At 34.4% G+C, this 19,183-nt stretch overlaps 2 protein-coding genes across 5 annotated transcripts in view; one reads left to right on the top strand and one right to left on the bottom strand.

The window, feature by feature from the left end:
* Nucleotides 1-19,183, bottom strand: part of LOC145249747 (putative amine oxidase [copper-containing]) — an 845,813-nt gene that overhangs the window by 90,091 nt on the left and 736,539 nt on the right. The gene's annotated exons all lie outside the window — the stretch shown is intronic.
* Nucleotides 2,204-19,183, top strand: part of LOC145249748 (putative amine oxidase [copper-containing]) — a 46,708-nt gene continuing 29,728 nt past the window's right edge. The window contains exon 1 of the mRNA XM_080111662.1: nt 2,204-2,337. Within this exon, the coding sequence (XP_079967788.1) occupies nt 2,283-2,337 (55 nt within the window). The 5' untranslated portion in view covers nt 2,204-2,282. The remainder of the gene's footprint in view (nt 2,338-19,183) is intronic.

Here is a 19,183-nt window from a genome sequence, read left to right as displayed (position 1 = left end):
TAATAAGGCCCGTTTAAGGTATCCTTATCAAGCTCTCTTCAGCCCATATTCGAATATTGGCTGAAGAGAGCTTGATAAGGATACTTTAAACGGGCCTTATTATCGGGCTTGAAACCGACGGTACCAATGATCTGTCTCAACTAACAACTTTCTGTACACAATATATATATATATATATATATATATATATATATATATATATATATATATATAAAATATAAATCTGAACGTGTGTGTGTGTGTGTGTGTGTGGTCACGAATAGGCTCCTATATGGTTGACTATTTAAAAAAAAAAAACTGATTACATATAATGATAGAAGATGCATCGAGGATCAGGAGTGGGTATGTTTGATCTGGCAGAATGGTGGTTCATAAAAATTGTGGGGTCTACATTCGCGCCTGGCCCACAAAGTATGGAAATAAAAAAATGATAAAGAAAAACGTTTACAAGGGGTTTTGATATAAATGTACATAAGAATACTCTGATGAGTACGTTTTAACTTAAATAGGGATGGTATAATAAAATTGTGGGGTCTGCGTTCGCGCCTATACTCCATGGAAATATAGCACAAACTTTAACAAAGACTTTTCATATCTATTTGCGTAAGTATACTTTGATAATTATGTTTCAGTTTGAAGAAATATGGTATAATAAAATTGCTGGGTGTTCGTTCGCTCCTGCCCTCCATAGAATGTAAATATGTCACAAAGTTTAACAAGGTTTTTTAAAAAGGGTGAAGGTCCACAATAACACATTAACTTTAATCTTAATTCACGTTAGCTTTTATTTATTTTTTTGAGTTGAATCATATTGTGTCGAATAAATTCACCTCATAAATTTACGTTCTTATAGTAACACTTTTGTGCTTGTCCTTTTTGGTTAAGATCAAAGGTCTGTTGTTAATGGATGGTGTTCTTAGCTTTTAAGTTTCTCTTGACCTTTTGGTTAAGATGAAAGTGTAGTACCTGTTCCGGCAGATACTGTAAGCAAAGACAATATGTGGGGCCAACCCCACATATAAGACCTTGGTCAATGTAGGGGCAACCCTTCATACCAATTGTCACTATCCAGCTCCCATTTCCAACGCATCGGGAGCTGGTCCCCTTTTCCCTCCCCCTCCCTCTCTCTCCACATTAAAAAACGGCCTTGTGCTTAATTTGCTCAGTGGAGAAACAAATAAATCCAAAAACCCTTCATACCAATTGTCACTATCCAGCTCCCCTAGTCCCCGGGGAGTTGGTCCCCATTTCCCCTTCACTCCTCACATTAAAAATCGGTCTTGTGCCTAATTTGCTCGGTGGGGGAGCAAATAAATACCAACCCCACATATAAGACCTTGGTCAATGTAGGGGGCAACCCTTCATACCAATTGTCACTATCCAGCTCCCCTACTCCCCGGGGTGTTGGTCCTCATTTCCCCTTCACTCCTCACATTGAAAATCGGCCTTGTGCCTAATTTGCTCGGTGGGGGAGCAAATAAATACCCTTTTCTTGGCCTTTTGGCCACGATCAAAGTGTAGTATCTGTTCCGGCAGATACTGCAAGCAAAGACCATATGTGGGGGCGACCCCACATATAAGACCTTGGTCAATGTAGGGGCAACCCTTCATACCAATTGTCACTATCCAGCTCCCCTACTCCCCGGGGAGTTGGTCCCCATTTCCCCTTCACTCCTCACTTTAAAAATCGGCCTTGTGCCTAATTTGCTCAGTGGGGGAGCAAATAAATACCATCTGTTCTTACTACATGCTGTACTTAAGTTTGTGATATAAAGTGGGGGATCACTTTTCTGTATTAATTTAATGTGAAATGATCACTCACTTTACAACCAGTCAGTCTCAAAGCCATTCAAGTCATTCTCCAGATCATTCAAGTTGTTTTTGAAGGATTCCAGTTATTTTATAAGCATTCAAGTCATTCTTAAGGTCATTCAATTCATCCTTAAGTTAATTAAAGTCATTCTAAGTCATTTACTTTTTATTTATTTAAGTCATTTCAGTCCATTTCCCGGTCATTTTAGTTTATCTTTAAGAATTTCATGTCAATCCTACATTCACGCATTTATTCATTACACGAGAGCACGCGACTAATGGCTATCGGCCTTGTTTAAATGCGGCCGTGAATCGAAATTGTACGCCTTTTTGTGCCATTTAGTTTCTTCAAACGTATTCTTGTTATTATACCCTACTCTTTTCAGCAAGAAAAATGGATTCTTCCGCAGTTGCTATCGATTTGTTATATAAGTTTCTTTTTCGGTGCCCACTCCCTCCCACCGTCAGAAATGTCGAGAGCCGAGAAACGCAGCTTTATTAGGAATGGAACGTTTTCAATGGACGGTAAGAATTTTTTAATGTTTGTACAAATTAAAATGGCGAATTTTACTGGCAGGTTTATAGAATTGTTAGTGCCTGTTTACATTAGTGATTTTTTTTTTTAACCAACGCATTTCAGATGAAAACGTTGCGTACTTACGTGCCTTGGCGAAATTATGAGTTCCAAAATTTACGAAAAATGACTCTGTAGAAAAATTACGAATAAAATCAGAATTTAACGAATTATCGAGCTTCTTTTTTTTTTTTTTTTTTTTGTATGTGGAAGTTATGCAACCACTTCAGTATGCGAAACAAAGGAAATAAACGCTGGACTTTAAGGGTCCGCTATCTTTAAACGCTGTATCTGGGAAACGTAATTGTAGCGGATTTTTTTTTATAAAGTTAAATAGTTCAAGCACGTCTTCTGAGTCTTTAAAATTTTTAAAAATTTATTTCGCCATGACCCGTAAGTAAACAATGTTTTGATCTGAAGTGCGTTAATTTAAAGCTCGAAGTATATTAAACACTAAACGGTTATATAAAGCATAACCGTTTGTCATGGTTTCCCATTAGATTGTCTAACTTAAGCAGCACTTAACTTGGTCAGTATTAAATAAGTGGCCGTTTGAGAATGGCAGGTGCTGTGTCTGGGGAACAATTAAGACAAAGGTCATAATATAGAATGTACATATATTGCAAACCTATGACCCGTGGCATAGTGGATAACATACTTGGTTAAATTCAGTTGCAAAGTTACTCTTTTCCATTTTCAGTGCGGACGACACTCAAAATACAAGTGCGAATACTGAGGACTTCTAGCCACTTATAGCTGACGGAATGAAAACATGCTATCCCCTCTCCCGGATTAAAAAAGGTTCCCTTGGAAATTGTGCAGATTCTAGAGTTAGATTCTCGAATTCAAGATACTGTGGAAAAAATTAGGGAAGTAACAATGTCAAGAAACTCTGCCATTTTACGTTGTTACTGGGAGGAGTGGTGAGAGGCGCTGGCCCTTGGATATATATAATTTTGTACTTGTACAGGTTAATCAAGACATTAAAAAAATGAAAGTATCGAAAAAAGGTTATACTGTATGTATCCGTTTTGAACTGAAGATCTCAAACATTTCACTTAATTTGATTGTTTTTTTTTTTTTTTTTTTTTTTTTTTTTCCGGGGAACTTTATTCCATAACGGATACGTTTTATTTAGCCTTTCGTCCCCGGCCTTGGCATTATCTACTGCCAAAGCCTCATTTGGGGTACGAGAAAGCTTAGGCACTAAGTGGGGGGAAAGGGGTCTTTTCTAGTCCTTAGCTAGACTTGCGTCAGATAGCAAGTACTTTATTATAAAACCTACACTAGAGTTTCTATCATGCACAGTTCTGCCTAACATTCTTACCAGGACCTACTTAAAATAACAGCTCCCCAGCTTAACGGATGCGTACAATATAAACTTTCGATATTTTCATTTTTTTAATGTCTTGATTAAACTGTACAATTACCATTGAACATGCCTTGAGCCAGTGAGGTTGATCACTGGTGCGCGCCACTTCATTCAAGAAAGTTCTGAGGGGTGCCGACGTCGTCCGTGTTCTGTGTTCCCTTTTTGCTGGTGGAGCTTGTTGCGTCTATTGATGATACTGCAAACAACCTACCGCGTCACGTATCTCCGTGAACATTTTATCTGTTACCAGTTGGTTGCCGACATAAATGCACCTTTCCAAGTCCGGGCGTGGTGTGAGTATGCTGCGGCCGGGGGCTTCTGTGGAATGCGGGGATCGTTGGTCTCTTTTGGAGCTAGTCCAACATCTTCCCAGAGTCGATGCATCGTATTTCAAGCTGTTAACCTACTCTCGGGTTTGGGTCGCGAAACGACACTTTGCAACGTGTATACCCTACCCATCTGACCATCCCGACCAAATATGGGTCGGAATTAAATTTTTCGACAATACATCTAAAGGTCTGCGGTTGTGAAAATGTTCACGATGAGAGCAGTAGTCCGAAGAATCCAGATGTGAATAATCTTAGAACAAACGGTACTTGTGTATTTTTGGTACTGCGCTGAAATGTTATTTTGAAAGCCATTCTTAACATGGTGAGGGTGTTTTGTAACTATTCTGTGCTTCCCAACAATTTAATATAAAATCTGGTAATTCGGCAGAGAAGCCAACAAACGACTACAACGATATATGAAACGTTACCGTTGCCAATAAGTTAATTTAAATCTACCTGGCTCATTTGCTTTGGTTTTCAAGTAGTTTTTCTTTACTCTCAAATTCCTTGTTTTCCGAGCGGATTTGAAGAAAAAAAAACGGCGCCATCTTTAGAAGAAGCAAACCTCGTTAATTTCTTGGTATTTTTTCCGAGAGTACCCAGCGTAGTATAAGCACAAACCTCCACATGTTAAGAACGCATTTTGACGTTGGGGGTTTATTCCTAAAGCCGTTCTTAACCTGGGGATGTTGGTATGTTTATACTACGCTGTAAAAAAAAAAAAAAAAAAAAAAAAAAAAAAACTATTCAAAGCACTTTTAACCTTGAATTCAAAACTAGGCTTGCTTCTTCCAAAGATGTCGCCATTTTTTTTTTTTTTTTTTTTTTTTTTTTTTTTTTTTTTTTTTTTCAAATCCGCTCGGAAAAAGCTAAAATTAAATGAAGAGCAATAACTACTTAAAAACCAAAACAAATGAGCCAGGTATGTATAAAATTAACTTTTATTGGCTACGATAACATTTGTGTATACTATATATATATATATATATATATAAGATTAGAACAATAGTCTAAAGAGCAGTGTATTTTAATGTAATTAAAATTATTTTGTTCCTTGTGAAACGGATTTTTAATTTGAATTTTAAATTATCAATCACATTACTGAATATATATATATATATATATATATATATATATATATTGGCTTCCCTGCTAAATACCCCTAAAAATATCGTGAAACTTGAATTTAACTTAAAACTACTTAAAATAGTACGGTACCAAAATACATAATTATCGAACAAACTAATCTGCGATTTTTCGATTTCAATACTGGCATGCGGTGTATTTACCAAATCTGGAATGGGAGAACAAAATATACAAATGAACTCATTTTTGAAATAACGTTATTTGGTTAAAATCCTACGAAAAGACAGCTATCTTGTGCTTTAATCTAATAATTTAATAAACAAGATACCTTAAAAATTGAATTTAACATTTAAATCTCTAAAAAAAAAAAAATACAAACAAATAGCAACATTCGTATTCTACGTAAGTACCTTTTGATCCAAACGAAACCAATTTTTGCCGACCTAAAACTAAGTTTAAGGCAGTGTTTAAAATACTGTAACAATGTTTTCAATAACCTGCATAGTTTTAAACCGAAAATGTTTGAAAATATTTTCAGTATAAGGCGTTGCCGATATCCCAGAAACAGTAAAACTCTAATAGTCGATTAATGTGGTATTTATTCCTTAAATACTAAAAAAAAAAAAAAAACTCTTGACAGTAACTCCGATTAGAAACTCGCTGATCTTAGGGTTGATGGTAGGATTTTCTAGCGACGATCTCCCAACAAAATCGATTGTAATTTTTTTTAGTTTAGCGAAGTGAAAGTGACGCTAGCATCTTCAGATATAAGAAATCTTAGTTTTCACACGCTAAAATTAAACAGGTCGGTAAGATTTTTTTTTTTTTTTTTTTTTTTTTTGCGTTTGATAAAATAAACTGTATTTCTCAACTATAAAATCCGAATACCAAATATTTTCGTACTCTTTAAGGACCGGAACAACGTTATCGTCCGCATATTCCGAGCAGATTACGTAAATTGCCGGAAGGTACCGAAAAGCTTAGCTAATGAAATAATAGCAGATAATCGGCATCTTTTGGTAAACTTATAGTATCTTTTAAATTGTAAGGTGAAATTAAAATAGTTAAAAAAAAGACAACCCCTCCATGTTAAGAATGGCTTTCTAAAAGGCGTTATTTCAGCACTGTCCATGAATTGCATAAGTACCAGTGCGAATTTTGAACTAAAAAAAATACAGAAATCTTTATGGTGTACGTACTTTACGGAACGAATGTTATATGAAAAATCGCATAAATTGATCAGTTTTTAAAGAAAATCGGATTTTCGATTTTCAGCGATTGTTTGGCAGCCATTGATTTTTTTTTTTTTTTTTTTTTTTTTTTTGAAAAATAAATGCTTGTCGAATTGCGTTGCCCGCCCTTGAATTTTAATGCACCCTAAAAAATGACACGTACTGTTCCATCCGGCTAGTTATAAACATTTTTTTTCTTTAAAAGCAAACCCTACTTATGATTTTTGGAATATATTCTATGATGGGTACTACATAGATTTTGTATTTTCTGTATTTGTTTATAAGTATATTCTAATTAAGAATCCTAGTACCGTTTTCATTTAAATTATCATACGATGACTTATTTTTTACTTAAATGTTAATGTTTTAAACACTGGCCATTGTTATCGGTATCCCCCCCCCCGAAAACATTAAGTTTGTCGAATTGAGTTGTCCGTCTTTAAAATTTAGTGTATCCTGAAAGTGATTCTTACTGCTTGTCCTATCCGGCTCGTTACTTAAAAAAAAAATCGATAAAATTTGGAATATGACCCCCCCCCCCTATTCTGTGAGTACGTACATTTTATTTAAAAATAAGGGTGCTAGTGTACTTACTGATCCGCGCTATTTTTTTTTTTAATCGTATTTTCAAGTTTAGTTTTTTCAATTGTAAGGTTAAAGTACAGAATAAGTACAAAACACCCTCCCCATGTTAAGAATAGCTTTAAATAACCTTATTTCAGCACGGATCAATCAGTGGGTACTCATGCAGAGATCTGTGCTGAAATAATAGCGTTATTTATAAAGCCATTCTTAACATGGGGAGGGTGTACCTATTCTGTACTTTAACCTTACAATTGAATAAAAAAAAAAACAACTTTAATAAAACGTGGAACTACGATTAAAAAAAAATAGCGCAGATCACTCTCTGCATTAGCACTAATAAGTGCACTAGTACCAAAATGTGTAATTCTTAAATCTCCCTCCCCATCAAAAAAAATATTTGTTCGGTTTACGAAACTGACCCGAAAATTGCCAAGTCATTCTGCATAAGTACCAATTATTAATTTCCCAAACAGTAGGCAATCAGTTTAGTGAGCAAAATGAATCTGTAAAAATACTTTAATAATTCTAGAGTCTTTTTCTGTTTCGAATCTTTAAAACGATTCGATAACGGCAGTTTATTTTATGTTATTTTAACGATTTGGTTGCATAAAATTAATGCGTAATATAATCTATAGAGTTCAACGATTCTATTGACATTAAGACGCGTTTAATGTTTCTTTCTGTAACGAAGTATAAAATTACACGTGTTACCTTATGCCGCATTTCTTTTCAGGACCCATTTTGTTTCTCTATCGTAGGTACTTATTTTCCCATAAAAGGGGTTACATCTCTTGTAATTGACCTTTTTTATTTCAAATCAGTTAAATTTTGTACTATATTTATACGAAGCCCGTCAGCAATTTTGTATTTTCTATAAACTTTTAGGTACGGGCAAAAATGGGCGGGCAAAAATAGGGGGCTATAGTTTTGAAAGCTGATTTCATATTTTGATGCTAATGCAGAGAGTAACCGGCAATTTTTTTAAAGCGTATTTCCACGTTTAAAGTTTTTCTTCAATTGTAAGGTTAAAGTACAGAATATGTACAAAACACCCTCCCCATGTTAAAAATGGCTTTTTAAATAACCTTATTTCAGCACGGATCACTCTCTGTATGAGTGCCCACATTTTAAATTTTTTGTAGATTTCGACTACTTTTTTTCGTATTTGAAAGAGTAGACTAAAGTTTTTCCAAAAGGAAAAAAAGAAAAATTTACACGTGAAAAGTCGTGAAAAATGTTTTCACGGCGAGTTAACCAATAGTTAAATTTTGAAGTTAAATATTCATTGTAAAAATCCTTTAAAAGATTAGTTTTCTGAGTATATTTCAAAGATAATCAGTAAATCCTAAGATATTGAATAAAAAAAAACGTATTTATACAAAATACAGCTTAATTAGCCCTCAAGTAATTATGCCGTTCGCCAAAACGCAACCGATAAGTTTGTAAATACGAATATACAGAAGCCCAAAATTCCAGCCAATCGAAACGCTGTTTCAAAATAAAGCTATGATAGTAAAAGGAGGTAGGGCTGTCATTTCTTTTCTTTTTTTCCCCAGACGTGCATCCATACATTCCTATTCTGAACGTTTGTATCAATTTTTATGATTTAATTTTTAATCGTTTTTAAATTTTAATTGTTCGAGATTATATACAAATTGTTACGCCGAAAGTTTCATTATTAAAATCTTGCATATAAAAATTGTGAAACTATTAAACAACGCTTAATTCAATGGTAATATCGGTAGTTCGAGAAATTCATTTTTCTTCGAGTTATATCGATTCATTAATACAGACTTTAGTTTTTTTTTTTTTTTTTTTTTTTTTTTTGTAATGTTCCTGTGAAAAGTTTGTTACAAATTACGATGCTTTATTTATATAAAAAAGCAAAAATAAATTGCGTTTTTTATTTATTACTGAAAATTATAACTTGAAAGGTATTTTTGGTTAAACAAAATAAATTTCCACTCATTTTTAAATAAAAATAATATTCCGCGATCATTATTTGATACAGAAAATTTCATTAAAATTTAATTTCCTGATTTTTGGTGACTTTAACGGAGGGGGTCAAAATGTTTACACATTTGAGCATCGGCATTAATTTTGCCCGTACATACACTAAACACTGTATTTGTTCGAAATATTGACCATATTTTTTAAATAGGATTTTCAACTTTTAAGTGATCTTTTTAACTATTAGAGGAGGTGGGCGACCTCGTCTGGATGTAAATACGCTTAAATATATTAATTCATGCATATTTCATATTATGGAGCCAATTTTCTATTTAATATATTCTGATTTCAAAAGTAAAACCCGGACTTGGGTGCCATCAGCTAGAACCGATACCAAAATTTAGCGCTTTAGCCGCGTTTCCTACCGTTTGAACTAACCCGACAGAAGAAAGTTTTAAAATCAAACCACATGTAGTGAATTTTTGCACGCGCAAAACTAAAAATATCAGCAAATTGAATATTTTGCATTTCAATTTGCCGACATTTATGTAAATATTAAAAAGATTTTACTCATAAACTCTGGCCCTGTCGGGGGGCATTAGAATACGCCGACTGCCTCTCTGCAGAGGGTAAAAGTCCCTCAATGGGGGTCCTGGATATGACCTTAAACTATATCCAGTGGTGAGGCCCCAGCTTTGGGGAGTGTGGAGCCACCCTTTAATTACCATTGCTCCCAGGTCCACTCTGACCCGGAGTGGTAGTACCTGTTAGGGTCCCAACTATGGGTTAAATAGAAACCGACGTGAAAACAACAAATATATATTCTATTAAAAAAATTTTCTCCCGAATCTTTGGGTTCGGCATTAAATAACCCGAAAATGGTTGATATGCCGTAATACAAAAATAACCAACCAATCATAAACTATCCTATGGTGTATGATTACTATTTCCTGTTAATTTCAGTGTTATGTGACCAGTAGTTTAAGAGTTTATCGGTTAAATATTTACACACATCTGTTATAGATCAAAGTACAGAATATTTTCCTTTTCACAAAGGAATCACCACTTGTCACGACCCAGAGGCCACTCGAGGATAAGTGTACAGTAGTCAAAGGAACAATATCATAGTAATTGTTAATGGAAATTAGATTACTTAAGGGGAACAGCTCCTTAAGAACTTGTTTACGTTAGACTTGAAGATGACCATATTGAAGTCTGCTGGAAAGCAGGTAAACTGGAGATCCACAGGTGTGCAGTTCTGAGAAAGCTTTATTCATGGAATCCATGTTTAGGTTTAAGCACAGATAAAGAGGGGAAATTATTGATAGTATTTTCAGTGTTTCTCGTGAATGTTTGGCAAGGGGGGGACCATAGATGTCCCTTCAATGTTAAGAATGGGACTATAACATTCTTTCAGCACGGTCCGTATTCTGCATAAGTGCCGAAAAAATAGATTCAAACAAGTATTTAGATTTTGATAAATATTTAATCCTACCTTCAAAAAATTTTTAATTCCCCAACAATTTGGGTTTTTTTTCTAAAGATTAATATTTCTGGTCTCTTTAAAAAAATATTACAATCAAGGATGAAACTGCATTTCGATGCTTAGTCATATTGAATTTTGCAAGACAATTGTTTTTTCTACAGAATTGGATCCAAACTAAACCAACTTTTGCCAACGCCAAATTCCGTAAATAGCCGAACGTAAACGAATCATTTGTCGAATTGAAACTTGAAAGTCGCAGAAAAGATTTGATAGACGACAATGTGATACGTAGCATGATCAAATATTTGGTTTTATGTATATACTGGCAGACCGCCCGGCGTTGCCCGGTCATCAATATGCATATATTTTGAATTCATACAGAAACTGATACGTGTGCATGCGAGTATTTTTTTTTTTTCAGTTTCACTTGTGAGTAAAGAGCCGAGATCAAAACCTAAACCAATGATTAAGTATGATAACCATTAGGCCGGCTTGACACTTGAAGTATTTTCAAACCTACTTAAAGAATCTTATTTGAACGATTCACGCATGTTCATTCGTGAAACAGTCGACAGATAAAAAAATCTGAGCCCCCCCCCATTTTAATTTTGACTCCTTAGAAGTCTCTTTTTATGGATGAAAACCAATTAGTTTCTCACGTGTCTGAATATAAGAAATTTCAAGTTTGTAGATAAAAATTCGTTGAGTATATAGGTTGAGAAGTGTCATCACACAGGCACACATTCTCACTTTTATAGATATTATCTTTGTATTGATTTAAGTTAATGTTAAAAACTTAACTTTTCTGGCTGCTTACATAATTCTTGAACGTCTTCGTTTGGCTTCGTCTGTAGTAGAACCAGTCTCCAGAGTAGTTGATTTAGAAAAAATACATTTTAAAAATGTTACACTTAAAAGTATTAAAAATCTAATTTATATTCCATGCACAATCTATCCTCGTGGTGTAAATGAAAGATTCAGTTTAAGATGCCGTTCAGATTCCAGTGTCCAACAGGATGAATCTATGCGAACAGCTGTACAAATAAGACAAGCTAACTTAAAAAATATCAAAGATAAATATCGTCAGATTTATCTACCACTAGTTCTTTTTATATCTAATTTTATTAGTTTTAGATTGAAGTACTAACTTGCTTCAAAGTGAATTTAGAACATTGACACTTGTGCATTATCGTCATTCTGAAAATCTCAGAACACGAGATTATGCAAGTAGACTGTATCCGAAAATATCAATAGCATATTATCTGAACGAACTTAAATAAAATAAACTTTCGTAACAATCAAATTCTGAAACTTTTGTAATTAAATTGCCCCCCCCCTTGTTAGATCTTTAAAATCTATATCTATAAAAGTAAAATTGTCTGTACATTTTTCTACCAAACTACTGTCAATTTTCAGTCTACAGACTAAAGATTTGACATAAGGGGTACTGAGATTTGGGAAAATCTTTAATCAGTTTTCGGCCAGAAATTTGGCTGTTCAACGCTTTTACCTTTGAAAACTCTAACAAACTCCTCCGCCAATTTTGGTTCTAAACACTTGAAATTTTAGATGTAGGTTACTTGGACATGGATCAAGCTTTTTAATTTGCTTTGAACCCAAAACAAATGTTAAGTGGATAAAATTGGGGTCAAAGTAAAAAGAATGTGACCTCAGCGGTCTCTACCAAATAACTTAGCCAATTTCTGGTCTAAACATTTACAATTTTACATGAAGTGTATTTAGACATAGGGCAAGCTTTTTAATCTGTTAGCCGAAAATTTTGCTGGTAAGGGGTAACAGTTCAAAATGTTTGACCTTTGCGGTCTCTAGCAAACTATTCAGCCAATTTTGGGTCTAAACATTTGAAATTTTACATAAAGGGTATTAAGACATAAGCTTTTTAATCAGTTTTTGGTCGAAAATTTGGCTGCCAAGAGGTCAGTTTAAAAACTTGTCCTCTGCAGACTCTACCAAATTCCCCGCCAATTTTGGGTTTAAACAGTTGAAATTTTAGATGTAGGTCATTTGGACATGTCAAACTTGTATATCTTCATGCCCATAGTTATTGAACAGTACCTAGGGCTCGAGCAAAGCCAGGCTGAATTGCTAGTGAAAAATATTTCCATGGCTGTAATGCAAAAAATCTATCGATCCTTTTAAGTGATAGGAATGAGTATCATAGGAAAATCAATTCTGTAAATGGCGAGGATAGTTCATGGGAACAGACACGGTATGTTAGGTCTATACCCCCACCAAGTGGTTGTAAACTGATTCGTTCATTTCCAGTAATTTCAATACTCGGAACTTAAGTGATAAAAACTGAATTCTTGCGGGTGCCTTTACAGTATTGTTTTAGGAAAGGTATACCGATCTCATTAGATAGCTGATGGTTATATAAAACTTTTGGTACACGTGCAGAATACGAACCGTGTTTTTTAATTTTTTTTTTTTTAAGGTAGGATTTAAATTACTGTTCTTTTGAATAAGGTGAAAGTACAGAATAGGAAAAAAAAGCATCCGTCCCTATGTTAAGAATAGTTTTCTAAATAACGTTATTTAGCACAATTTGTAATCTGCGTATCAAACTATTTTTAGCCATCAAATTGCCATTTAATATGATCAACGAAATTTTTTTTTACAAGAGTCACTGCTTATCAAGGCCTGAAGGCCACTCGAGGATAAGGGTAAATGAGTGTAAGGTGGTCTGTGAGACAACAGCGTGGTGATCGGTAGTGGTGGAAATTGGATAGAATTTGACTGAGGACGGCTCGACAAGAACTTGTTTATATTGGACTTGAAAACGACCATGTTGTAGTCGGGTGTAAATGGTTATCGTGGTCTACTTCTACAGGTGAGCAGTTCTAAGAAATTTGGGTCGTAGGAATTTGCATTTCGATTCCGGCACAGATAGCTGGATATTGTTGGCAGTGGTTGTAGCTAGACAAGTAATTTTCTTTTTATTATTGAATGTGAACTATTGTATGGTCCATTTAATTCTAACACTTTTCACGATATTTTAAAATTATTGCTATCCAAATATGTTTTTTTAAAATTTTCCATTTTTTTTTTAAAACCCTCTACCTTCAAGTAATCTAAAATGTCCCGGATCAAACTTTTTTTCGTTGACGTCTTCAAAAACTTGAAGTCTGCACGAGACGCATCATGCTGCGATGTTATTACTTTTTTTTTTTTTTTTTTTTACTTATGCACTTATTGATCCGTACTGAAATAACGTTATTTAAAAAGCCATTCTTAACATGGGGAGGGGAGTGTTTTGTACCTAGTCTGTACTTGAACCTTACAATTGAATAAAAACAACTTTAAATTTGGAAATACGATTTAAAAAATAGCGCGGATCAGTAAATGCATTAGCACCTTTTTTTTTAGACTGAAGAATCAACATTGGGGGGAAAAGTCCCTCGAGAATAAGATTGAATCGAATGATGTACAATACGATGAAAGGATTGGAAAAGATGGTTGATATAGGCCGAATTTGATTTATCGAAGGCTACACAAGTATGTGTTCACATTTGACTGCAAGATTATCACGTTACAGTGAATAAAACCGATGGCAATGTCTTCCATAAACGAAAAATTCTTAGAAAAGTTCAAACGTAAAGAAACATACTGCTAATATATGTCCTGCAATTCAACACGTTTTGTGTGAGAAAAAATAAGTAAAATTTAAAAGAATAAAAAATGTTATCGGGAAAATTAAAACAAAGCAATTAAGTTTCAAGATACTAGTGGACTTATTGATCCCTGCTGAAATAACGTTATTTAAAAAGCACTTCTTAACATGGGGAAGTGAGGGTATTTTGTAACTATTCTATACTTTAACCTTACAATTGAATAAAAAAAAACAAAAATAAGAAAAAAACTTTAAGCTTGGAAATACGATTTAAAAAATTGCGCGGATCAGTAAGTGCAGTAGCATCAGTTTCGGAAAGCAATAACGTCAGTATTTAAGCAAAATAACTACAGAATTTGAAATTCTTCACCGAAAAAAAAAACTTCAGCCTCCATACTGCGTTTAGTATTTGGGTTACGAGGGTGGATAAGTTCGACTGCACTAAAATGAAGTCCCATTCGACCAACTGAGTTTTATTTAAACCTTCCCTCACTCCAATACTGTACTCTGTATTGAACTCCGCTCCAAAATTGAATTTGTAAAATATCCTTTCGTAAAGACTCTTGTCTGAAATTAACAAGCACGCGCGTACACCTGTGTTGCACTTCAATTGTTTAATATGTGAATCTACGGTACTTGTGCAGAGTAAGTCCCCAAAGAATTTAAATTTTAGTATTTACAGGGATTTCAGAGTCGTTGATAATTCTAACGCTCGACAGTCATAAACTAGTCTAATTTAACATCCATTTATCGCGGCCATGTCTGGAATATGTCATCAAAACCCGGGAATCCTTGTTCAATTCGTGGTACGCCATCCGGTACACGTAGAAGTCGACATGCAAAGATTTACTTTTGTAGCAACTTGAGGATACGTCCTCGATAATCTGAGAGGCTGGGTAATTTTTGAGTCTGTGATGACTTTGCATTCGTCTGGATGGTGGGATAGTTCTCGGAAGACCACCTTCCCAAGATTTATCATCGCTTGAGAAAGGGTCAATGTATTGTGAAACTGCTGAGGCACCCCTCTACCGGAAATACAGATGGGGCTGTTAGGGCATTTTCGGCCAGAGTGCAAACCTTACGCACCGGGGGTTTTTCCCCCTCCAATTACCTTTCGACCTTGTCCCATCTTGCCGAGAAGATAAATGCATGCTGATGTCCTTGTAAGAAAATTCTTTATACAACGAATTTTCCTATGGGCAAGCACGTTGCCATTGCGTGCTCTGAATTCTTTCCGATTTATTTGCATAATTTTTTTTGTCTTATCGTCGTTTATCGAAGTCCTTGTTTGGTATCACTTTGACACACGACGGTAGCTTTACGACATTTTAAATCGGTCGTTATAATAAAAAAAAATCTATCGCTTTAAACGTCTGCTTTCTTTCGGATTTTACCTATTTTTTTTAATCTTTTACTTCCCAAATACACAACGGCTTGTATAAATTGAAATATCTGAAATGTGCTAAATTCTACATCGATATTTCTTTCTCTTCCGTAAAGGATTCACAGCAAGAACTCTACGACCACTGCAAATCACTGTTATTTTATGTACTTAAAACGAAGATTCCTGAACACTACACAGCGAGACTGCGTTCCTGCTGACTGCCTCATATTCGCCTTAAGTCTCATATCAACAACTTCTTAGTAATCATATTCAACCGATCGTTTTTAATTCTTTTATAGTATTTGTATCTGACGCCCATTGACCCTTATCCTCAAGCAAACTTTAGCCTTGATAAGGTGATTCTTTAAAAGATAAACAAACATTAAAACAAATTAAGCTACACATATACCCCCCTTATTTTATGTTGAAACGACTATTGTGAACAGTTAAATGTTTCTATTTTGAGTGGGGGGGAATATGGGCTCATACCTCTTTCAATAGTGCATGAACAAAGCTTCTTTTCAAAAACTGCCCGCCTATGGAACTCTGTTCCGCTGGCCTGCTTTCCAGCTGACCTCGATATTTACATCAAGTCCAATGCAAACAAGTTATTGAGCCCGGTCCTAAATCAAATTATACCAAATTTTAACCATTAAGTATTACTACGCTGTCTCGGTGACCACCATATACTCATTAACCTTTATCCTCGAGTGGCCTTCGGGCCTTGATAAACGGTGACTCCCCTTACAAAATTGGCTAGTAGTATTTTGTTACAAGACTGCGACAGTTTAAAATTCTCAATTCAGTGTATCGTTTTGGTAACTGAAATCTGCTCACATTAAAACTGATCTTGTGTCTTACTTTGCCATTATAAGGTTTAACAGCCGATTCATTTCTTGAAGTAGTAGCCACTGTAAAATCGTGCATTTGTCGAACTTTAATGTATCTCTGAAATAAGACCGATTTCCGTAAACAGTGATTGTCTATAAGAGTAGTGTTTTTTTTTTATTTATGAAAACCTGTAACGAAACCATTTAAAACAAGTTTACAGTAGTTTTAAAATCTATTTTCTTTATCTATATTTATTTACCTCTTTTTAGATAATTGCAGCAACTTTCAGGCTAGGATCAGTGTTTTTTTTTTTTTGTCCTCAAATGGTAAAACGTTGACGGTGTAATTTTATTTTCGTCCTATTTTAGTGCCCCTCTTTTAGATTGAAAGACCTGTTTCCTCGTTGGGAAGATGAGTAACTAGGGACTAATAAGAATTTGTCTTGCCACAACGAAACGACTTCTCCCATTTGCCTTCCGCCAAAACTTCATTACCAGTCTTTCAAACTGGTTCCCGTCTGTAAAAGGCATCACTAACGGACTGCTTTCATGCGAATAACATTTCAGATTCAATGTTAAATGGTTTTAACCCTTCCCCATGAGTAATAAAATCTTATTTCCATATTGATTTTCAATCCTTTGCACTGTTCAACTGACAATCTATTAATCCCATTAGCCCGTATCCTCGATTAGCTTTGGCCTTGATAAAGTGACGCATTAAAAAATAAAACTCTGCAAATTTAATTCGGTTAATTGAAAAGAATAGTTGCACTTCTGTTCAAACATTCCATGATTCGTAAAGCAAGAAAATTTAATTCAAAGTAAAAATAAATTTACTTTTAAAGTCTGAAGTAATATTAATCCTTGTGAAGTTTTGTCGAGAATACCTGTTTACTATAGAGTTTAAAGTAAAATTTCTTGTTCAAAAATAACCTTTACATTAATATCCAATTTAAAAGGTCGGGCACTATCAGCTAAGCTTCAACCTCTGTCCCATCGCCGCCATGTTGCATTCCTATGCTTGATTTTACAAGTATTTTAATAGAATTTGCTCTGAACTCGTAGCACGTGTATCCTCTCAACGTGATACTGTCGTTACAGCAAAATTCCATCCTTTCACTCTTAAGACCCATAGATGCTGGAAAGCCGACTGCAATAGTTTCTCTCCTGAGATTGCTAAAGTTTGGAATTCCCTCCTTGTTCCCTTCTTACTGGACCATGCTAACCCGCAGATGTTTAAATGTAATGTGAAAAAACACCCTACTCTTCAACTCCTTTTCACAATCCCAAATTGCCACTTTGATATAAGGGGCTGCAATGTACCTTGCTTGGTGTGAGCAAGAATACAAAAAAAAAAAATAGAAAATATCAATTACTTTGCTACGTTCTTAACTAAGCTTCAAAATTGCTTCCAATCGGATCCAACTGCTCTCCACCTACCGCTCGCCGTACAGGGAAGTTCCACAAGGTAGGTCACATATTTTTCATTTAATATGATCATATACCTCCCTACGAGGGCACATAGTTTGTTTCTTTTTTAATGTCAGTGAAAATTTATCTACCCAGAATGACGTCTTATTTGGGATAAATTGAAAAACAAATGCCTTTGTTTATAAGGATCTCCTTCACTGACCGAAGACAAAAGATGGAATGCAGTTTCAGAACTGATAATACATGTCGAATAGGTTAGAATACAGTAAAACCTCGAGATACAGCATTAAAAATTAGTAACAAAATGCAGTATAGTATATCATACACATGTATATAATCAAATAACATAAATAACACCGTAAGGTGGGGCTGTACTTAGATCCTTTTCCTTTTAGTGCAAGATCATTCAGGCTAAACCACTTTTGTTTTTATAGAAATCTTTAGACAAGACATGAAGCCACTCGATGTAAGATACTAAACTTCTCATTAACTAGTGTCCTCCAGTGGTTTTTGGCCTTTGAAAGTTGGGATCAATTCCTAAATTTCAATAGTAATATTTTAAGGTTACGTGTGTTTAAATCACTAACAAGACATGAAACCCCTTGATGTAAGGAGTTAAAATACTTCAGTCAAAATATCGAATAAGTGTCAAATGGCTAGACTCCGACTAAGAAAACTAATTCTTTTCCCTCTTCTCGGAATCCTTATGGAATGTGAGGACTAAATGACACAATAAGAAAAATGATAGGCTAAAGCATTTCGTGTACGTACGTTATCACCTTTCACGCATATAAAATGAGCTATCAATTATTTGTCATTAACGTGAAAAAACATGACCATTGCCATTCTAAGAGTTCTAAAATCTAAAACCATTGTACAATTTAATATAAAAACTAGATTTTTAAAGTGATACTCATTTTGACTTTAATATTTAGCCAACAATTATTTGGTATGGGTGTAAACACTATGCTTTTTCAAAAGTTTTTTTTTTTTTTTACGCTTAAATTTTAATTGTTTGAAAGTAAACCCAAAGTTAATCACTAAAATAAATGTGGTGCTAATGCAGAGTGATCCGCGCTATTTTTTAAATCTTATTTCCACGTTTTATTTATTTATTATTTTTAATTCAATTGTAAGGTTAAATTACAGAATAGGTACAAAACACCCTGCAATGTTAAGAATGGCTTTTTAAATGTTATTTCAGCACGGATGAGTTCCAAAAATGAGTCCCAAAAATGCATATTTATGTATTTAAAAATTAGTAGCAAATTGAAAAAGCAACAAAACTTCAAATTTCATATCCGAATAAATCTATTCCAAAAAAATCCCTGAAGAAAGATTCCAGTCTTCAGAAACTTTCAACAATAAATGAAAATTAAGATGCCGAACCAAAGAAAATGTACATTTTCTGAAGATTTTATCAAAAAGCGATTTGCGTCTTCATTTATTGTATTTATAATTTGATTTATAAAATTTTGAAA

The sequence above is a fragment of the Euprymna scolopes genome, chromosome 28 (assembly GCF_053919585.1).
Source record: "Euprymna scolopes isolate OS-2025 chromosome 28, ASM5391958v1, whole genome shotgun sequence".
NCBI classification, from domain to species: Eukaryota; Metazoa; Mollusca; class Cephalopoda; order Sepiida; family Sepiolidae; genus Euprymna; species Euprymna scolopes.
The sequence above is the reverse complement of the archived record's forward strand: the minus strand, read 5'-3'. Positions and strand labels throughout refer to the sequence as shown.